Genomic DNA, 24,069 nt, shown 5'->3' with positions numbered 1-24,069 from the left:
CCATGTGCGAAACAAAAGAACGCTAGGAGTAAAGACATTTTTGGGAAAATAAAATGTAATATTATGTGGTGTGCAGTTGCCAAGGAAAACATCTGAATAACAATATTTTGTTATAAATTATCTAGAAATGGACTTCATACCATCACATTGCTGACTAAAATGGGAGCAGTTGACTTATTGGCAGGATTTCAGTTTCATTTAACTGATCTTCAGATATGTCCCACAAGAATGATCTTGTTTAACGGCAAACTAGCACTGATGTTTATCAAGCTTCTTTTTGGATCAGAATACATTCATTGTATACCTTGCTTTATATACATAGCGGCAGTAATATCCTATTTATGCAGGACAAGAATCAACAGCGTCAATCAACTGTTCAGTTCACGTTGGATGAATTATTTACTTACGGTAAGAAGTGTGTTTTAAATATTTTTTACAATTTTAAATTGGCAACTTAGGGAAAGTTTAAGAGTAGATTTTATTGTTTGTATGTGCGGTTCCACACAACTCAACACCATCTTGTCATTCCCAGTTGCCAATTCTGATGATCTTGACGTTTTTTTTAATTTATTTTTTATTTAATTTATTGTATTCCATCATTAGCAATGAAGCTTTGAGATGAGAAACAAGCCAAAATTTTACAAGATTACAATTTTTTTTTTGGCAAGATGTAGTGTAATGAGGCCGAGGATTCGCCAACAGATTACCTGGCATTTGCCATAAAGTGGGGAAAACCTTGGAAAAAACCCAACCAGGTCCCCTTAACCCATCTTAAGCGGAGATGTAGGTCAACATGATGAAAAAATAATTATTGTCTCATTTAATAGTGCATACATTCAAGAACCTTCCCTCAGAATTTGAGGACCAAATTCGGACCTGATCATGGATATAGACAATTTTTAAAGCATGCAAGAAGCATGAGATTCTGAAGACAATGTTCAACTTTGTCCTCATTTTCTCGTAGTTTACATTTTTCAATTCTTATGTACCGTTTTCTCAGGAACCATTTGAGGTAATTTAACGAAACATTGCATGGTTGCTTCTGTTGAGTAGATTCAATTTATCTTGCAAAAGAATTCTGAAATATCTTCTCTTTTATTTTTTACATTACAAAGAAAACTGATTTGTAATTCAATTCTTTGTCAAAATTAAGTATTTTATAAGAAATAAAATGAAAAGGATGTGGAAAGATCTCTGCATAATCTTGTATATTATAATATTTGTGTTCTCTTATTTCATTAGGTTAGTTCATTAAACATTTTCCACAGAAAAGATACATATGCATAGTAATGCATGATTTTCTTAAATTAAAAAAATTAAAACCTGGATGCAAAAAAATCTGAAAAAGAAAATTACAGACCATTACCACACAATTACAAATTAATATGCAAAATTTAATAGTTTTAGGTGCAACACATTAGAAGATACCTATTAATGATGTTTTGAAATTTGGTATTTTTATCTACGTCTCTCCTTAAGAATAATCACTGCTTAGGCACTTACCTTATCATATTCGAGCTTTCGGAGCTGAACTCTGTCTCTGGCCACCTGAAATACAGCATCGGAAGCGATCTAAGAAGCTGAAAATAATATTGCCTGTTCAAATCTCAGAATCAGTACCGATCTTCAACTCATCTTATCCCAGAATCATTTCGACATCCTCTGTCGTGTAAATTACATTCTGGGATGTTATTTAAATACATAACACACCAAGGATCCTATCCTTCATGCCCACACATTCTCTAATTTTGGGATGGGTTGACGAGGCTGGACCCAGTTTCCTTGCTAGCCCAGCATTCAACGCGACAGAATCATTTATATTCAGAAGAGGCTGGCAAATATGTCTGATTCCCAACCACTCTTTAAGGAAGGGATACACATTCCTTTTCCTTTGGGTTAGAATATCCACTCTTTCTCTCGTTATCGAGCTTACAGGAAAAAGTTGGTAAATCTCATTGCTTTTCTATGTAGCAGTTACCAACTTTTTCCAGTAAGTCCACGATATTTTATTATTTATTTTATTTATTTATTTATTGGTAGAGATAAGGCCATCAGGCCTTCTCTTCCCCTCTACCAAGGGATTACAACTACAATATTAAGAATACAATTACAATTATAATTACAATTAATATTAAATTTACAAATACAATAAAAATCAAAGTACTAAAAGATTAACTGATTAATAAAAGCTAGACAGTTTATTGTAAAAGTTAAGAAGAGAGAAGCATTTCTTTTATTGATTAAGTAAAAATTAAACCTACTCTAAGCAGTAAGAAAATGCTTAATAAGCTTGCTTTTGAACGCTACTAAATTCCGACAGTCTCTGATGTCACTGGGTAGGGTATTCCACAAGCGCGAGAGCGAGATTGTGTATGATGATGAATACGATGATGTCTTAAGTGTTGGTATGGCTAGTATGCGGCTATTTTGCGTGCGTGTGAAGAGATTATGATATGATGACAGGTAACTGAAACGGGAGGCAAGGTAGGTAGGTGTAGAAGTGTGAAGGACTTGGAAAAGGAGAACATGAGAATGAAAATTTCTACGTTCGTTAAGCCGTAGCCAGTTTAGAGTTTGGAAGAATGGGGTAATGTGGTCAGCGCGGACATCGCAGATGAAGCGAACACAAGAATTATGAACACGTTGTAATCTTTGCGACTGGTTGACATTGAGGTCAGTCAGTAGAAAATCACAATAATCGAAGTGGGGCATTACTAGTGTTTCCACTAGTATTTTCTTGAGTGATAGCGGAAGGAATTTTCGAATGCTGTTTAAGGAATTTAGTATGGATAACACTTTTTTGGTAATATGGGTTACTTGGTTATTCCAGTTTAAATGCGTATCAAAGTAAACTCCAAGGTTTTTAACACAGGGAGCAAAAGGGATTATTGTGTCGTTTAACTTGACTGGAAGAGCAGGAGCAATATTGCATAATAGACGTTGATGTCCCACTGCGATTGCTTGTGATTTCTTGCATATTGAGAGTCAAACCAAACTTTCTGGCCCATGCAGATATAGATTCAAGGTCCTCGTTAAGATTTTGTATTGCGTCATTGAGTAAGTCAGGTGTTGTATGGATATAGATTTGTAAATCGTCTGCGTAGAGGGATGCTTACAGTGCTGTAGAGTCGAGGGGATGTCATTTACGTAAATAGTGAATAGTAGTGGTGACAGAACAGAATTGTCCCATAGGCAATGACTGTTCTCAAAAATAGAGATACCTCATTCTGCTTGCGGTTTCCCATGGTTTTCTTAAGTTGGTTATTTAATGATAATTTTTCTCGATGGGATTGGTGATAGCGAAATGGTATTTGGCGAGATGAGGCCTACGATTCGCCACAGATTACCTGACATTTGCCTTACGGTTGGTGAAAACCTCGGGAAAACACAACCAGGTAATCAGTTCAAGAGAGAATCGAACCCGCGCACGAGCGCAAATCCGGATCGGAAGGCAAGCGCTTAGTCGACTGAGCTACGCCTTGGTTTTACTAAAGAGTCAAGGTACGGCGAGATTAGCTCTAAAAGAAAGGACCATCTAGTTTCCCACATAAATTTCGGCAATTTCAAAATTAAAGCCTTCATAAATCAGAGCCTTGGTTTTTCGTGTGGCGCCTTGGGTACTTCAGGGCCAGCATCACTCATCTACTGCAAAGGCTAGCGAGGATAGTGATGCCCCCTCTCACTACTCTTGTGCACAGGCTTTCAACATCCTCGGCGACTAAATCCTGCTACTCTTCAGTCGTGCTTGCGACATTTTTCCCTCCTTATGGTAGATATAAGGTAGATTTTCGACTTTTCCACTTCAAAATTTTCTCATGTTTCTTGAACGGAACGATGAGAATCGAAATGAGACAAGTGGCGAATAGGTTTGGAGCTCACATAGGCTAAACATTTCCACTCTGCCCCGAATCCCATTGCAAGGACGCGTGATAGCGTACCTTTTAATAGTTTCTCCTCCAATTTCCCTTCTTTCATTGTCACTACGCGTGATAGCGTACCTTTTAATAGTTTCTCCTCCAATTTCCCTTCTTTCATTGTCACTACGCGTGATAGCGTACCTTTTAATAGTTTCTCCTCCAATTTCCCTTCTTTCATTGTCACTACGTGTGATAGCGTACCTTTTAATAGTTTCTCCTCCAATTTCCCTTCTTTCATTGTCACTACGCGTGATAGCGTACCTTTTAATAGTTTCTCCTCCAATTTCCCTTCTTTCATTGTCACTACGTGTGATAGCGTACCTTTTAATAGTTTCTCCTCCAATTTCCCTTCTTTCATTGTCACTACGCGTGATAGCGTACCTTTTAATAATTTCTCCTCCAATTTCCCTTCTTACATTGTCACTACGCGTGATAGCGTACCTTTTAATAGTTTCTCCTCCAATTTCCCTTCTTACATTGTCACTACGAGTGATAGCGTACCTTTTAATAGTTTCTCCTCCAATTTCCCTTCTTTCATTGTCACTACGCGTGATAGCGTACCTTTTAATAATTTCTCCTCCAATTTCCCTTCTTACATTGTCACTACGCGTGATAGCGTACCTTTTAATAGTTTCTCCTCCAATTTCTCTTCTTACATTGTCACTACGCGTGATAGCGTACCTTTTAATAGTTTCCCCTCCAATTTCCCTTATTTCATTGTCACTACGCGTGATAGCGTACCTTTTAATAGTTTCTCCTCCAATTTCCCTTCTTACATTGTCACTACGCGTGATAGCGTACCTTTTAATAGTTTCTCCTCCAATTTCCCTTCTTTCATTGTCACTACGCGTGATAGCGTACCTTTTAATAATTTCTCCTCCAATTTCCCTTCTTACATTGTCACTACGCGTGATAGCGTACCTTTTAATAGTTTCTCCTCCAATTTCTCTTCTTACATTGTCACTACGCGTGATAGCGTACCTTTTAATAGTTTCCCCTCCAATTTCCCTTATTTCATTGTCACTACGCGTGATAGCGTACCTTTTAATAGTTTCTCCTCCAATTTCCCTTATTTCATTGTCACTACGCGTGATAGCGTACCTTTTAATAGTTTCTCCTCCAATTTCCCTTCTTCTATTGTCACTACGCGTGATAATTTACCTTTTAATAGTTTCTCCTCCAATTTCCCTTATTTCATTGTCACTACGCGTGATAACGCACCTTTTAATAGTTTCTCCTCCAATTTCCCTTCTTCCATTGTCACTACGCGTGATAATTTACCTTTTAATAGTTTCTCCTCCAATTTCCCTCATTTCATTGTCACTACACGTAATAACGTACCTTTTAATAGTTTCTCCTCCAATTTCCCTTCTTTCATTGTCACTACGCGTGATAGCGTACCTTTTAATAGTTTCTCCTCCAATTTCCCTTCTTCCATTGTCACTACGCGTGATAATTTACCTTCTAATAGTTTCTCCTCCAATTTCCCTTCTTCCATTGTCACTACGCGTGATAATTTACCTTTTAATAGTTTCTCCTCCAATTTCCCTTATTTCATTGTCACTACGCGTGATAACGTACCTTTTAATAGTTTCTCCTCCAATTTCCCTTCTTTCATTGTCACTACGCGTGATAGCGTACCTTTTAATAGTTTCTCCTCCAATTTCCCTTCTTACATTGTCACTACGCGTGATAGCGTACCTTTTAATAGTTTCTCCTCCAATTTCCCTTCTTTCATTGTCACTACGCGTGATAACGCACCTTTTAATAGTTTCTCCTCCAATTTCCCTTATTTCATTGTCACTACGTGTGATAACTAGACATCGGATTTTTAGGCACTAAAAACTGCAGTTTTAGGCGCCTAAAATAAGCTCAAAATTTGTAAAATTAGGCTCTATTTTAATGAAAATAGGCATTTTAGGCACATCAAGGTATCATACTTATTTCTTTCACTGAAATTTTTAGTTATACTCTAAAATTCGCACAAAAAAGTATGTTTAAACATTAAAAAAGAATACTACATTATATTTATAAACAGAGCTGCATAAATTTAATATATTGAAACTAATGAAATAATGATTATTGATATCAAGATTACTCATTTTAAGTTATTGAAATTCAGTTCCATGCTCAGACTTTATTATAATTATCTGCACAGTACACCACCAGAATTTTTTCTAAATTCTCCACAGTTAACCTTTGCCTTTTGTCACTGAGAATCATTTTGAAAGCAGAAAAACTTCTTTCAACCGAAACTGATGTGAGAGGCGCAAATTTTAAATTAGGTACAATAGAAACATCAATATTTACTGGAACATTTACACTTTACCCCGATATCAGTATTGATACTTTTTTCAACAATGAAAATCCTACATTCTTATTTAATACGTTGTCCCACTTATTTTTAACTTTTTTCCCAGTTTCGCCCAAAGCAGGATGTATGTTCACTTGAGCTTCCTTTACTATTTCTATTTGGCTACAAAGAGATTGTTTTTCACGTTCTAATTGTTCAATGCTTGCAGGTATGAAAGAAAAGTTTGATGTTATGTAGGCAATATCGTTTTTCACTCGTGAGTCATTCAGACAATCTTTCACTGCTTTCACACACGCTGCACTATCAGTTTCAGGTAATTTATCAATAACTGTGACCGCTTCTTTAAAATACTTAGAATAATACACCACTGACTGAATCCAGGTTCCCCATCATGTAACAACCGGCTGAGGTGGGAGTGGGATATCTGGAAAGTTCTCTCTGAATATTGAAATCCTGGATGGGGCTTTACAAAGACATTTTTTTGTGTTAGAAATAAACGAATTGGCAAGAGGAAATTCATTCCGGATTGTTTCAGAAACCCTGTGAAGGCCATGTGCTAGACAGGTTACATGCGTGAGGTTAGGATAAAATGTTTTAAGAAGTGGAGCTGCAGCAACCATGTATGAGGCAGCATCAGTACAAAACAACAGAACTTTAGAATCATCTATATTACCTGAGTATAAAGACTGTAGGCCTTTATTTACAAAATAAGCAATGGCTTGGCTATTCACTTTCGAAAGTTCCTTAACACATACGAGGTGTGGAATCGAAGGTCCATCAGGACTAAGTTTTCCTACTACCATATTTGCTATATACCTATTCATAGGATCTGAGGTTTCATCCACAGAGACCCATATGTAAGAATCACCTATATCCTCCCGAATGGAAGCTAAAGTTTCATTGTATATTCTGTCTAAGTAATTTTTTCTTAGGGTCGACTCAGATGGGATATTTTGTTTGCAGTATTTTTGTAAAAACTGTCTTAAAACCGGATTTTCAATTGCATTCCAGGGAATGTTAGCAGCAACAAACGCTCTGGTTAAATCAGCATAGAAATTGCTGCTGAGATTGGATGAAGTAGGCTGTGTTAGTAAAGTTTGTTGCAGTTGATTTTTCTGCTGAGCTTTAGCCTTATGAGCCGCTCCTTGCACAAGCTGCTTTAGGTGGCACTTCTTTTCTTGCGAAATCTAAAAATGTAAAGTAAACTGAATTAAAATAAAATCCTAATTGTTGTATTGCCGTATTTCTATCACAAAGTTAGTGGGCTCGAACAATCAAAATTTTAATGACCTGCAAATACTTTAACTATCGGAATTTAAAAGGTTAAAGTGTAGTGGTCTTAAAAAGAATTATACCTCAGGATAGCTCAGTCAATGTATAAATATTATAGGCCTACTCATTAAAATTAATAGAATTTATATATTTCAACTATTGTTACATGCCTGTTTGCCACAAATCTTGCAGAATATTATTTTTCCATCATAAGTGAATTCTGAATATTCTGTTAGCCATTGCCGGATCAATGTAGATTTTGCACTTATATTTTTCGGCATTATCGCGTTAAACTTCACAGGAAAACGTCCTACCGCTCAAAACTTCTCAACACAAATAAGGTGAGGGAAAGAGCAACTGTTAACGAGCATTCAAATGAACCGTTGTTATTGAGATTCAATTGGACAAAAATACAAAGTTCCACTTATTGTTGCATTTCCTGGTAGTGTTAACACTAGGAGGGCCTTTCTTTTAAATATTTTGTAATGGTTTACCCTATTAATTCGCAGTTTTACGACTTTTCATAAATATTTCAAAAACACTCTTTCTCCAAAAATTGTGATTTTATGACACTCTGAAGGGCAGTACAGCTAATCGGTTTCAGACCGAAAACAGTCATTTTTATAATATAGAATATCTCTGAATCGGTAGCAGCACATGTTGTGATTGTTGCCTGCTTCAAAACTAAGGTTGGTTCTTTGTCGGCATTTATGCCTCCAAACATGTTAAATTCGGTGAAATCTATTGCGAGTGTCGTGAGATTCAAAACATTTTGTTTCCTTTATCAATGGTTTCATGGCCGGTGTGAAGCAAACTTTCCACTTTTTAAATGCCTTAAATTTCGCAGTGAATGCATGTATAAATTATAAAAAGTAAGAGTAAAATGCGAAACTTTACAGTGAGTTAGGCATTTTTAGGCGAATATTAACAAATTAGGCTCTAATAACCGTTTTAGGGCATTTTAGGGCACTATAAAACTCTTTGAATACCTTTCAATTTCCATGAAACACAAATATTAATAATTATTTTTACTTTTCTCCTAAAGAAACAAAATAGGCATTTGCCCTAGAATCCGATGTCTGGTGATAACGTACCTTTTAATAGTTTCTCCTCCAATTTCCCTTCTTTCATTGTCACTACGTGTGATAACGTACCTTTTAATAGTTTCTCCTCCAATTTCCCTTCTTTCATTGTCACTACGTGTGATAACGTACCTTTTAATAGTTTCTCCTCCAATTTTCCTTCTTTCATTGTCACTACGTGTGATAACGTACCTTTTAATAGTTTCTCCTCCAATTTCCCTTCTTTCATTGTCACTACGCGTGATAGCGTACCTTTTAATAGTTTCTCCTCCAATTTCCCTTCTTTCATTGTCACTACGCGTGATAACGTACCTTTTAATAGTTTCTCCTCCAATTTCCCTTCTTTCATTGTCACTACACGTGATAACGCACCATTTAATAGTTTCTCCTCCATTTTTCCTTCTTCCATTGTCAATATAAAAGATATTGAGAATGATTAAAATTCTATGGAGTACTAAGGAAATAGAGATACGAAATGTTATTACTTTTGTGATCTTGTTCTTTACAGGGACTCTTGTATTGGGTGATTGTGAATATTAACTTCCAGATATGGTGCGGTTTCCAACAATTCATCTATCTCACAATTTGGGGTTTATGCCATGAGGTAAGATCTGGATGTTACCGTTCTAAACATTGCGAAGTTGTCTAAAAAATGTAGGGTAAGGTTGCCTATATCGCACCACATTAGCGTTTATAATTTTTATTGAACAATACAGTTTTTATTTTCTGCATTCCTTTAAAGAGATACATTCCCAGAAGATTTACCTTTCATGTAAAAAAGAATCCTTGAATTTTATTTAATATTTTTCAATTAAAATGACATTTTCGAAACACATGTCAGTGGTGCCATTTAGGCAACTAGTATCCTAAATAGCACCTGCGGTTTCTTAAATCGCACCTCTTTATCTGCAGGTAACAGGATGAAGGAAAAGCTTTTAATATTGAACATATTTTAAATTTTAAGATGTCCGCTATTGAGAGGAGTCCGCTATTGGGAAGTGTCCGTTAAGGGAAGTTTCACTGTACTAGTAATGAATAAAATACCGTATAACACACGAGACTAAACAGATTTTATGCGCTGTAGAAAGTATCACCCTCGGTTTCGTCTCGGGGGCTAAACTTTCCACTCGCGGATAAAATCTAATCTTACTCTCTTATACTGTAAATTAGTATTATAGAGGTTATTAAACAATATGCGGGAAACATTTGGGGAATGGATAAATGAACTAAAAACTAGCAAAGAATTGCATATACATATAGCCAATTTCCGTATGTTTTTAATTATAGGCATTTTTTTACTTCATATATTTCCTTGTTATTACAACTTTATTTTTACATTTTTATTACAAAATTCATGCATAACTCTACAGATAATGCTCAAAATGTACACCATGAGTTCCAATTCAGACGTTCTAAGCGCCGCATTACGGACTGTTTTACTCCCTTTCATATTTCGGTTGTCTTTTGTATTTGCTGATATCCTTCTTGAACATTTTGGTTAAGAATTTAAATCTTCTGAATATGGAATGGAAGGGAATTTAAGTGAGGGGGCACGGACGGCCCAGCACTGCAACTTGTTGAGATCTGTTGCGCTAACCCTCGATATGGAATGAGTTGCGTGCCATAGATCCCCTACGCGCAACTCAACCACATGACTCTCTAACGACCGGTTCCTACAGCTATCAGAAATCCATATACCATTCCTGCTTCGGCAACTTCCCCCAAGGCCCCCCTGTCGGTCCGAGACGAAACTCCTCCCCCGAATAGGTCCGCCTCGGGTGTCATTGCAGAAGCCGTTCAACATCGCTGAACTATATTCCACGGAGGCCGGTCAAGAGAGCCAGTAGTTCCGGGAGACCGCCGGTAGAAAGATCTGAAAAACCAGAAACGGGATGATGAGGAAAGGATGATGGGGAGGAAAGGAAAGGAAGTGGCGAAGACGAGTGGGTTCCAATCGCCTGATAAAGTTACCTGATATTCATCCATAGGAGTGAGGGAAAAACCCCGAAAAAAACTCACCCAGGCAACTCGTCCTGACCGGGAATCGAACTCGGGATCGCTAACCCCTCAGCCCCTCTGAATAAGTCTTGAATAAACAAATTACTCTTAAATGTCCCCATAAATAAAAATCTAATGAATTAAAAGATAGGAAATGGCTGTTTTACAATCCGATAGATTTTTTTTTTTTGAGTAAAGGGAAATAAGTCATAAGAATGAGTTTCGATATAAATGGAAATAAAACTTTGGACTCTTGTTGCAAATAACTTTCTACACAAATAAAAGACGTCAAATGCTAGTAGGCCTATTCTTTTTTTTTCACACCCACTTGTAGAATTTAACTTATGTATTCACTTAGGGAACAAAACTCCATTTGCACAAAAAATGACTTAACTCCCTTTGCCTGAATACCATCGAATTTATCGTTCTAGCAGCAAGAGAAAAATGAGGCTGTGTCCCATCATGCATGAACCACAGACTATGAATGAGGTGTAATGTTACTTCTTCCAGCAAAACATTTAAATGTTCCGTTAACAATCTACAGCAAGATGTAAAAATAAAGTTGTGATAAGTAGTCATGTATGAGCTAAAGAGTATCTGTAATTTAAAAACATCGCGAAATTGACTATATATTATACAGTACTGTGTGTCTATAACGAAAGTATCACTCTCAGTAACTTATATCGCACTTCCTGGTAAATATACAGGGTGATCCACGAGGATTTATCGTCTCTTACGGAGCTTATTTCCGAAGACATTTTGAGCAAAAAATGTAATATAAACATTTATCCTAATCTCAATATTTTCAAACTTATATCCCAGATCACATATAGATTGATCATTCCTATATTAAAATCGGTTGCACTTTGAAGAGAAAACCGCCAGGCTCGCCACCCGTCCGCCGTAAACGAACACGAGATGGCAGTACAGTCGCTAATGCAATTCAAATGGGAGTCATGACGTGACTCCTTATGTAACAACTAGATGGCAGCATAGTAAACCTGACAAAAGTTGTTACCGTCAAAGCCTATAACGCAGATCAATCTGGATATATTATGATCTAGGGTTACACTAATTTGAAGTTGTTTGTAAAATACTTTTTTTTTAGTTTCAAGGGTAAAAGAATATTTAAAATTTAATAGAGAATGAACTATTCAGAACTATCATTTCTTTAATTGGCTAGTGTTCTGAAGCTAAAAATGTGTTGTCAGTTGGTTTGTACAGATTTTGTTTTTCAATTTTTAACTAAAAATTCTTACGCACTTATCACAGAAATTGTTACAAATCATACGAATTTAGGACCTTGATTGTTTATAGTTTAATTATGTATTCTAATCTACAGTATTAAAGAATTTACAAGAATGGCGTGATTTGTAACAATTGTTGTGGTAAATGCTTAAGAAAATGTAATCTTGTATTTAAAAATCGAAAAAAAAAATCTGTACGAAGCAACTATGGAATTCACAACACATTTTTAGCTTCAGAATTTTAGCTAATTAAGTAAATGATACTCCTGAATAGTTCATTCTTTATCTGTAATATTCTTTTACCCTTAACTAAAGAATAATGGTATTTTACAAACAATTTCAAATTAGTGTAGCTCTGAAAATATTGAGATTAGGACAAATGTTTATATGACTTTTTTACTCAGAATGTCTTTGTAAATAAGCTCCGTAAGGGACGGTAAGTCCTCTTGAATCACTCTGTATGAAGCTAAATCAGGTGTCATGTGTAAGAAAACGTCATCTGGTTTTATTTTGTTTGCATTGCAGTTACCCAGTTATCCGCAATCGTGCTGTACGCAACAATCGCATTTTCGACACAGAGAAAACATTTTGAGTTCTGCAATTCGACAGGAATCGTGTGCTACGCAAATGAATCGCTTTTTTTTGGACTGTAGAGTGCCGTCAAGTTTGTGCCTAGTACCTCAATCACGCAGTTCCAGAATTTTGATAAAGCGAATGGGAAATGAACACAATCCCTTTATGACAAGACCCTCGCGTTCCCCTGATTTAACAACTTATGATTTTTCCTTGTAGAGTTACATAAAGGACAGTGACTTTGTGCCTTTTTTTCCATGTAACCTACGCGAACTGCAAATGAGGATTGAAGAAACCGCAGCCATGGTGACAGCTGACATGTTATCCAAATTCTGGCAGGAGTTCGAATATCGCGTCGTTATTTATCACAACACAAACGGCGCTCATATCGAGTCACTATAATGTCAACAAAACACTGACACTTTCTGCATCATAATGTACCATAGGATTTGAATTATATTTTTCTGAAAGTAGGACTTTTTTATAGACACCCTGTAAAATGTATGAGAAAATATTTATTATGGTCGTGATACTTTTTATTTTATTTTGTCATTATAAAAGTTACAGTATAAAATGAAAAAAAAAAATGTCATCTGCAAAAAATCGATCCCGAGCTTATCTGGGAATATGCAGACTTTATGTCGGTTAGTAGCCAGACTCCATTGCATGGAATATTTTCAATACTGAAAAATGCATTGAACACACGTGTTTCAGCCAGAGGATGTGTGGCGTACAAATGAGAGATCTTGGTGGAATGCCCTGGCCGTCCATAAAATTCCACACAAAACCCCCATGATCTTCAACATGAAGCCAGAGAATCTGAGCTTGCTGGTGTCCATAATCTTTGCCACTCTCGCCCTGGCTTTCGCGATCTCGTTGGACAACCTCGCTACGTTTGCCAAGATGTCCGCGCCTTACGCAAGCCATACCTTGATCAAGTTGACACCAATGCTGGCTTATATAAGGGAGAAATTCAACCGGTGAGTAGGAAAAAGGTTCGAATGAAAAAATAATAATTTTGCAGGATGGGGGAGTGTTTCTGTTGTTAAATACACACATCAAAATTGTCTAAGGAACAACTAAAAAATTTGAAATATTAAGAAAATCGAACAAGTTACAAAACTGAACGGAAATGAATATTAAAGTGCTAGTCATTTGTCATTATACCAGGTTACCATAGAAACCAACGTTGTTATTTTGTATTGCTACATTGGAAATAATTAAATTAGCGTGTTTTAACAGCAGATAGATGTAACTAAAAACCGTCTAAAATTGTAATAAACAGTTAAGAATAGTTTTAATGATGGAAGAATGTCGTCATTTAAACTATCATTAAATGTTTAAAGGGATTGGCATTGACGAAATAAGATGGGAAATCTCTGAGAATATGGTGAAATAACACATTACTTTAAAAAAGATGGTGGTTACGGTGTATGAAAAATTAGAAAAAAAACTGAAATCAGATTGCCATAGATTTGGTATCAATGAAGGTAGCTTTTTGAAACTTTTGTGTTGAATAAGGTGACGTTTTTCTGTTTAATTACCTTCTGTATTGTAAGCTAGAAATTAATGTTTAAGTTTTGAAAGTATTTTCTTAGATTATTATTATTATTATTATTATTATTATTATTATTATTATTATTATTATTATTATTACAACACTGTACGTTGATACAGTTTATTCATTTTCTATAATAATAATAGTAAACTGCCCCCCCCATTGAGGTTAGCCCTTACGGACTCAGTATAACTAAAAAAAATTGTTGTTGTTGTTGTTGTTTTCTAATGCCAGGCGTTTGACAATAAAGTCATTTGACCTCTTGCACTCCAATATTTTTCAAAGATATTATCATGACTAGCACCTCAAAAAAATTATTATACATATGTAAACATAGATATTAAATTTTAAATAAGGGAAACGAAGAAAAGGGTGAGAAAAATTACAATTGCTATTAATGTGGCATCATGTGATTAATTAGGATTTGGCAGGATTTTTTTAACACAATTATCACAATGTCATCCCTCAGAGATGTTGGCAGAGCAAACTGCCGTCGAAATTCTTCGAAAAAAGCTGGTATAGTCCCTCGAGCACTTATGAGCAAGCCGAATACCTCAACGTGAATTAAGGCATATTTCAGCTTGAAATAGTTGACTGCAGGCTCATAGATCGACTTCTTCTCAAGGTGGACCTCGGCTGACTGATGACATTCTACTTCAAAACGTATCGTGGACCCACAATGATGCCCTGTTTAGTGTCAGCATTGTACACTAAAATATCTACTCGTCTCGTTGACCCAGGACAGGAGATTTCTTCTTCTACTATCCAGCCCTTATTTCTTAATGCGGCAGCAATTTTGGATCTTACAAGATGATATCTAGAGTTCCTCAAGAGCAATCCCTGTTCACAGAATCCTAAGACGTGTGCTAAAGTTCTGATGGTAATACAATTTCAACAACCTACCTCCAGAGAACTCTAAGGATAAACCATAAAATATCATTTAATATAGCCATTATTTTTGTATTAGGGCTCCGTCATTCAAAAACTATTTATCCCTCCTAAAAACTAACAAACATTATATTGTTTAAAGATAATTAAAAAAAAGTGCATTATTGAGACTATAATGTATATGTTAACATATCCTGAAGATTTCATAACCCTAATTTCAATTGTTTCCATTGGCGGAGAGAGAACCGTTTCTTTGGGGGGGGGGGGGGCAGAGCAAAACCATAGAATCCCCATATGACGGGGTTATGAGGGACATCATTTACTTCCTCCTCCCCCCGTTATAGCGTGACCGTATATCGGAATATGATAATTTAATAATGGTATTTTCGAGGGTAGCATATTTCTTACAGTGTTACATCCATATCCGCGATGTTTCGGACCAAGTTGTACAGGGCTTGAACTGTAGGTCTACTACAAATTATAATAGGGCATAACTTAAAACAATCTCCCTCTTTTTCTCTCTCGTACAGAAACGCATGCATACATCAATTAAACTACGTAACAGTGCTAACAGAAACTTTTTTATAATGAAGTTTACCTTTCTGAAGATATCATATGAAATGTAAACTCTAAGGGCCGTATTCATAGATATTTTTAGCGCGGGATTTCGGTGGATTATCAGCGTTTTTCGTATTCATAAACCAGTGTTAGCGATAGGATATGATTTGAATTCTGTACAAGTAACCAGTGGATAGCCGGGGCTAGCTTAGTATGCTCGTAGCGCTTGCTGCGAAATGTCTATGAATCAGTGGCGGTTCCTCGGGGGAGGGAAGGGAGGAACGTCCTCCTCACATTTTCTTCTTTTGAAAGTAAATACCAAATAAAATATGTGCTTTGAAATTCGAGGAAGATTGGATAATTTTTAAGTTCACAGCTATAAGAAAGACTCGGTTGATCGAGTTTTAAACGACGCGCGCTCATGTGCTGTAGAAAAATGTAAGAAAGATGCGAGATTGTCTGTGTAGAGGAGAGGCACTCCATTCCTCCTCTACTGCAGTTAACACACATAGACAACAGCGCACTAGCGGCCAGAGAAAGAACCAGAGTTTTAAAGCAAGTAAATGAATGGAGAGTGAGGAGATCCTCCTCTGGGCGGGAAATAGAAACCGACTGGTCGTGCAGCAAGCTCGCTACCGCTGCCATCTAACGATGCTGCATTCAACCGGACTATAACACATCTAGGAGGAGACACAACAAAAACAGTTTTAACGCAACGCTATGAAAGACACCATGTAAACTTTTTTTTTTAAATTATAAATCAAAAATATTATTCATTGCACTTTATATAGGCTACTATTCATGGTTTGAAACTTTCGTGGATATTTGAAAGTTAAAGTCGGGTTTATGTAAAACAAAGAGGAAGTAGTTTTACGTAGTTGACCCCTGAAATTCACTTCTATTTATTGTTTACTAGACAGGGCAACAGCCAAGTTGTTAGTTTTGTACAAATATATTTGAAACTGAAAGTAGGTACTCCAAACTACATCATTTTTAACATAAAAAATTAATCGGCCACCGGCAGCTTTGAACAATAATGATAGTATGACTTTACAAGAACTGACATTCTTCAAAAGCATGTGATACTGAACTTGTAAAATGTACATGTGGCAACACAGACCACGTGGTTGGGTGCAGTGTTCTCGCTTTCCTCAGATTATTTCCCATTCCCATTTCCATTTCCGTAAAACGGTTCCGGTTACGAGTTAGTAGCTAGTCTCTTCCAACACGTGTGATGCTGTAGTGTGCTCGAAAAATGCTACGAGGTTGTGAATTTCCTTGTAATTGTTAATTTGTGCAATCATTCAACAATGAATGGAAGTGAAATCATAATATATTTTGGACAATTTAGGAAACTCAGTTTACAAGAACAGATTATTGCTATACAGAAGGGAAGGCCAACCCCAACACAACCAGGTCTCACATGTATGCATGTAGGTTAATTTGTAGCATGTTTCATTCAAGAAGTTGTCATTTAGTGCTGTTAATTTCTTTCCTCCTCTTAAGAAATATGCAGGAGCCGCCACTGCTATGAATAGCACCCTAATTATTTTATTTAATCTCGTCTTTAAGTTTACACATTATACCGGGATCACTTTTCTTTTTTCTGCATTGTTGTGCAGTATGTTATTCATATTTCTCCAAGTGGCGGCCTGAACACCTGCAGACTTCTAACATATGAATACAGGATGTTACAAAAGAAACATTACAGTGCTTCCAGTCCTCAAAATGAGGTATAGAAATTATTATGTATTCAGAAATTTAAAATAAATATTACAGTTCAGATACATAATCTGAAGACATCAATTCGTCAATTTGAGCACAGAAACTTAATAATAAACAAAAGCAAGAAAAATAATTTGAATTTAATATTTTCCAACATTAATAAAAGTTCAGACAAGTTTTGGAGGCAGTGCCTCCCATGCCCCATAACTCCTCCTATAATTGCACCAATTCAATGAATCTAAAAACATACACTGGCGGACAAAAAATTTGGGACACTTGAATTTTACTTTGTAAATGTATTTAATGAGTCACAAATATGTTTTAAATAGTGATTAAGGGAAGGCAGAGGTGAATATTTCAAAATCCACAAAATTTATCCGATTTGTTTGAAATTGATCATGGATACTAAGTATGTTATTAGTAATGGACATACCAATTTTCAACTTTCTAAGTACAATAGTTCTGTAAATATTAATAATTTTATAAAACTTTATATCGTTTGATATAAAATGCTCCATGCACCATATTGTAAGAAATTTTCAATATTACTTTTTATTTATATGTTCAGAGAAGGTATATAAATAATGATAAGTATTAGTTTATTATGGAAGTAATATAGTAATGCAATTATCTTGGTTTTAATTTCATACTTTTAAAGGGCACAAAATCAAAAACTAACATCGGAATATGAAAATAAAGTTAATAAAAATGGAAAAAAAAAATCAAATTTTCATCTTTTTCTTCAGTTTTGTTCGAAAATTTCACCTCTTCCTCACCTTAATAAGATAATCTTACTATACAAAAAAAGAAAATGAACATGACTTCGTAACACCAACATTTACCAACAAAAATGCCCAATGTTTTCACACTCTGCATAAGCAAAATTTTGTTCAAATCTAGATTGTGATGTTATTGTTGGTAATTATTGTTGGTGGTATGGAGTCATAATCATTTTTGTTTTCAGTCTATATTACTTTCATAACCATATAATTAAATTAATCATCACTTAAAACATATTGGTGACATATTAAATACAAAATAAAATTCAAATGTCCCAAATTTCTTTTGTCTTTTAGTGTATTTAAAATGTTTAAATTATTTTCTGACTTACAACGAAGTACATAACAAACCTTCCAGGTCCATTCAGTAGTCAGACCACAGTATAGAGAACATACAGTAAAGACACCTAAGCCATTTCGTGGGAACAAATTCTGAGTGCGCATGTCACGAAACCGGGTGTATTATCTGGAACCTCCACCAGATGGATCTCCATCTACGACAGGGCTGGCATAATTTAATATTAACTGAAATAGTAATATACGTTACAAGAGCGGTATGTTGACGTTTTCATGGTCGAGGAAAAGATTGAAAAAGCGAAACGTAGTTGAGCTTTTTTAATTTCCGAGAACATGAAAACAAACGTACCGCTCGTGTATCGTACATTATTTTGTGCGAAGATCGTTTATTACATACCTGAAAGACGAATTTCTAATTAGTTGCAATGAAATCTCCATGTTAGTTTCTGTTTAATGACGGCAACTTCGGAAAACCAAAATATCTATTATTACTATTCTGTGTTTACTATACTCCAGCAGGCCGTGATATACGTCTGTCTTTTTTTTCCCCCAGTCTATAAATACGAACTTAAAACAAACGGTAAGGTTATGTAATGATTTATTTTTCATTTTAATATTTTAACAATATTATTTATATAACATATTGCAGTAATAACATCGGCATCTGGAATCTTGTTGATTTTTTCACGGCTTCCTTAATGTTACTTGTATCAGGAATGCAATAAGTTTCGTGGAGTAGTAGACTTTACTTAATTTTTGTAAATATTTAAAAACAATAATTAACATTGCAATTTAGGTGAAATTGCAGTGGTAAGTTTCCAATTTATAATTATTACTATGTTAAACGTCTCTAAAAATAATATGTTAAAAGCCTAAAGCAGTAAAATGAATGTCGCGCTTAAGCGGTAAGAAGAGGGAAATTGTTATATGTGTTACGTTGGGAATACTGAATGTGGTATTTCACACTTACCGCGTATTGGTTCTGTGCGGAAAACAAACAAATACGCACGATCTCGCACAAACATTCATTACTCATCTTTTAAAGATTTTAAAGACATGAGGCAAGGAATGGCAATAACCGTAATAATAATTACTTCCATATGCAATCATCATGAAAATATTCACTAATTGACGCTAACGTTCAAGTCACTGTTTGAGGGTTATGTTGGTAAAATTGATCCAAGTATAACATAATGCATCATGGCGTCCGTTGCGGTGAAGTGCGAACATAAACGTCAACAATGGATATAAATGCAAATGGCAAGTTGTAGTCGATTTAAGTGAACACCATATTTTAACGTTTTGGTGGCTACTTCATTCACACACAACCCCCAGAATGTCTGGAGGACCACACCTGCTGTTGGCCGACGGGTCCATTGGACCTAGCTGGGAGATCTTGTTGATCACGAGCTTTCCCTCCTTAAGCCACTGGAGGACGATTTTAGTGCCATAGCAGGTCAGCACTAGGAACAGAAAAGTAGGAAGAGGAGGAAGGAAAGTGAAATGAACCCCTAGGCCTCGAATGCTCTAATGCCGTCGGGGTCGAAGAAAGTAAGAGTTCAGTCAGAGGACTGGATAGCAAAGGGTAAAGAGGGAATTAGGTATTGAATAGAGGAAAATTATACCAAATTCAGTCATTAACTCAAGCTGACCAGTGCTAATTGATGTGTAGCCCCTCCCTTTAGTTCAGCTTGTAAAATTATGCTTACTAACAGCTGCACCACGGGAAGGTAGGGATGGGACATTGGGTATTTGTCCAGGTTGGTTCCTTAAGGCCTTCAATGGGAAGGATTAATGGCTCTCCCCCCTGTATCCGACAGATACCCTTTTGCAGCCACGAAAATAGTCTGTAGCTGCATTTAGATTAGCAACAGACCATGACTGTTTGGCCAAACACCTGCATAGAATTGGAATATATCAGTCCCCTAACTGCCCATTGTGCAACTCAAACCAAGAAATGGATTCGAAACACCTCAAAATCTGTGCGTCAGTGGCTGACCATGATAATATCTTTGAAAAATATTGGAGTGCAAGAGGTCAAATGACTTTATTGTCAAACGCCTGGCATTAGAAAACAACAACAACAACAACAATGGATATAAGTATTTTGACTTCCTAGCGACATAATATTAATGATAGATAATATACATACAAGATTATTCGTATTACTGACCAATAAAATAAATAAATAAATATTTTACTAATATTTTGATAGTGGTTTGATACTAGCGACATAGTTGGATTCATTGAGAACTAGACCTTACTGAGCTTGAATTTAGTAGCAACAACATCAAAGGTGCCAACAAGAGTTGTCCCTACTGATTCTTCTTATACTGCGGCCAGACGTTCCTTTATTCATTACAAAAGATTTCAAAAGCTCCTGTCATTAGGGCCAAATCTATGGCAATCAAATTTCAGGTATTTTTTTCTAGTTTTCATACACCATAACAACCATCTTTTTTGAATGAGTAAAATGTCTTTCTTTTTTCTATTAGTTGGAGATCTCATTTCCTTGAGCGAACTCAAGAACCGGAGCAAACCATCTCAGACAACATAAGCCCGGATTCATTTCTTGGAACAAGAGATCAAATTCAACAAGAAATCAGCACAACATCTGAGCCAGCTGAAGACGAGGCACGCTCAGGGACTCGGGAACCGTCCTATGATCCGGTGTTCTTCGCAGGAGAACCGCTAGCCAGTACCAGCACTTCGCCAGGACGCAGAGAACTTGAACTGAGGAAACCTACGGTGAAAGGCAGGAAGAGGAGTACGCAGTACGAAGACATGCCAAGACGCGTCACAAGGCAATCCTCTTCGATGTCTAGTATCGATTCTGCGTGAGAAGTTTGTTTTCCTACACGATCAAAATGTTCTAGTATCTTTGTTCCTTATTTAGAATCTTGGAAGCTTTGTACACAGGGAGGAAAGAATTTTAATGAATTTCGGACATTGAAATACTGCGAGACTATTGCGATATTTATTTTATTTCGTTATTTTAAATGAGAGGTTTGAGTTTAAGTCGATAGGGTTTAAGGTTAATTAAATCGTAAATGTTTTGATTATTTTACATTAATTTTAGACAATGTGATTGACGTCATATCCACAAAATGTTATTCATAGTAATCGTTTAAAAATATATTCTATATTATTAGTAATATTTCAAAAATTCAAGTCATGTTAATAAAGGAAGTAATATTTTCAAAATTGTAGAAAGAAGTAGAATTTTATACCATGAAGTATATATCCATGTAATTTTACTGATAATTTAAAGCATAGTAACTTCTTGAATGCATTTTTAAACATCCATACTGAAGTAAATTTGAATAAAGATTTTTTTCTCTAAAATGTAGATTAATTATTCTGTAAGGTATACATTTTTTATTACTTATTCTATTTATTCTTTAATATATGCTCACCGGTTTGTAATCTCTGTTTCATATCTACTTTATTGTTATTTCATACTCCAGTGGCCGGTTTCTCCAAGTATTGTTAGAACATTTAATGAATGTTAAACTCTGAACAGTTTGTTAAATATAATTTTTTCATGTCTTCAACACTAGTTTGACTTAACAGATTGTTAACAGTTTGTTAACTTTAAAAGTAGGCAGTTAACTCATTTGACAGATAGTTAAATATGGCAGATGACACCACAGCTGTTCAAACAGAAGTTGTGAAAATAATATTTCATGTATCTGTTTAAGGAATAGGCTATTTCGTGATGAGTGATAACATAACATTTAAAATACACTTTTGAATGCCAATATAGGGAAGATAATCTTCAAAAGTGAACTGGTTATCATATTGGCTGCTTATTTTGATGCTGAGCTATTACATATTGAATATTTAGAAAATGTGGGATCTTAACGTGGCAAGGTAGCTAGTAATTATGATTTATATACTGTGCATGATACTCAATTTGTGATAGTATAGATTTTCAAAACAAGTAGGCCTCAAAATTTTACAATAAATTTAAACCAGACTTGAATATCGTACAAACAGAAATAGACCACTTACTCCAATTCAACATCTACTATTTACTCTTGATTCTATGACACTGGCTCTTTTCAACTAACTATAGCCAATGTCAATAGTGTTTCAAAATACACAGTGAGTATTATATTAAAAAGGTTTCAGCAAAAATTGCTTCTTTGAGAAGTAATATGTTAGTATTAGTACTATGTATAACCTTACTTTATAATCTATATATATATATATATATATATATATATATATATATATATATATAATTTGAACTGGTAATGGAAATTACGGGAAAACGGCTGGACGGATGTTAATAAATGACCCCTCATTTTGAAGCTTGGAACTCAAAGTTTTTCGGAAAAATAGTAGTTTTCAGTGAAATGTCAATTTTTAAACATAATTTTCCTATTTTCCAAAATCCATCTGTCGTCAGTTTTGAGAACTAGCTAATAGCATTCACGGCCGACTTGATATAACCTTCGCTTTTTTGTAAAGGAGAAGTGAAGCGAGCATCAAGTCGGCCGTGTTGCATTTCAGAATAAAACAAAACACATACTACAGTAAACAATATTACACGAAGGCCATGATCTGTAAGAATGCTGACATATTTAGAGCTCAAATTAAATTGGTTATTAAACACTTAACTTACTAAAAATAATTTACAGGTTCGATTCTGTGGTATGTAATTTTCTGGGTACAGCTGTGTATTGGATATTAAAAACTACAAAACTTGAGGTGGTTTGATGACATTATTACCATTAGAAATGAAATATTATTGTAGTTAATGCCATAATGTGACTATTTTTAATTCATTATACATATTAATGCTATATTGACGATATGAAAGTGAAACGTTTTGGGGTTATATAAGTAGATGTAGAGAATAACTTAAATTAGATTTTGATTTGTATATTTTTACTGAGTGGCGCCTATACAGTATATGTTACTGAAAGCTATAAAACTTACGTAAGATAATAATATTATTAAAATCAAATATTTTTATAATTATTAATCAAGTGGGGTTGGGTCTTTTTCATATATTTAATGGCGGTGTGGTGTAGATATTTATATGCGTGGTTCTCTTCAGTATTGACTCGAGAGAGTATCTTTCATTGTTATGGAAGCAAATAACTTTCCGAATGTCTGGTATTCTTGGTTGAAAATAAATCTGAAAAATGTTTATTTGAACGTCTAATGAACATAGTTTGCAGCATTTGCTGCACAAGCCACTAGTAATATATATAATTCGAACTGGTAATGGAAATTAAGGGAAAACGGCTGAACGGATTTTAATGAATAACCCTTCATTTTGAAGCTTGGCATCCAAGAATTTTCAGAAAAATAGTAACTTTCAGTGAAGCGTCAGTTTTCTTACATAATTTTCCTGTTTTCCAAAAATCCACCTTTCGTCAGTTTTGAGAACTAACTGTATTTCAGAATAAAACAAAACACACACTACAATAAACAATAGGCTATTACACGAATGCCATAACCTGCAGGATTACTGACATATTTAGAGTTCAAATTCAATTGGTTATTAAAAACTTCAAGACTTACTAAAAATAATTTACAGGTCTGATCCTGCGGTGTGTAATTTTTTAAGTACAGCTGTATATTGGATATTAAAACCTACAAAACTTGAGATGGTTTTATGACATTATTGCCATTAGAAATGAAATATTATTATAGTTAATGCCATGATGTGACTAGTTTTCATTATTTATACATATTAATGCTATATTAATGATATGAAAATGAAAGTTTTGGGGTTATGTAAGTACTGTAGATGTAGAGAATATCTTAAATTAGATCTTCATTTCTATAATTTACTGAGTGGCGACTATTACATTATATATATATATATATATATATATATATAT

The 24,069-nt window shown here is 35.1% G+C and overlaps 1 protein-coding gene across 1 annotated transcript; it reads left to right on the top strand.

Annotated features, from left to right (window-relative positions):
• The first annotated feature begins 122 nt into the window (after positions 1-122).
• LOC138702684 (uncharacterized) lies at positions 123-21,438 on the top strand. Its single transcript, XM_069830010.1, has 4 exons — positions 123-408; positions 9,094-9,189; positions 13,118-13,383; positions 20,704-21,438. The coding sequence occupies exons 1-4, from the start codon at positions 160-162 to the stop codon at positions 21,047-21,049; spliced, it is 957 nt and encodes a 318-aa protein (XP_069686111.1). The 5' UTR covers positions 123-159; the 3' UTR covers positions 21,050-21,438.
• Positions 21,439-24,069: the final 2,631 nt, after the last annotated feature.

This window comes from Periplaneta americana, chromosome 7 (assembly GCF_040183065.1).
Source record: "Periplaneta americana isolate PAMFEO1 chromosome 7, P.americana_PAMFEO1_priV1, whole genome shotgun sequence".
NCBI lineage: Eukaryota > Metazoa > Arthropoda > Insecta > Blattodea > Blattidae > Periplaneta > Periplaneta americana.
The sequence above is the reverse complement of the archived record's forward strand: the minus strand, read 5'-3'. Positions and strand labels throughout refer to the sequence as shown.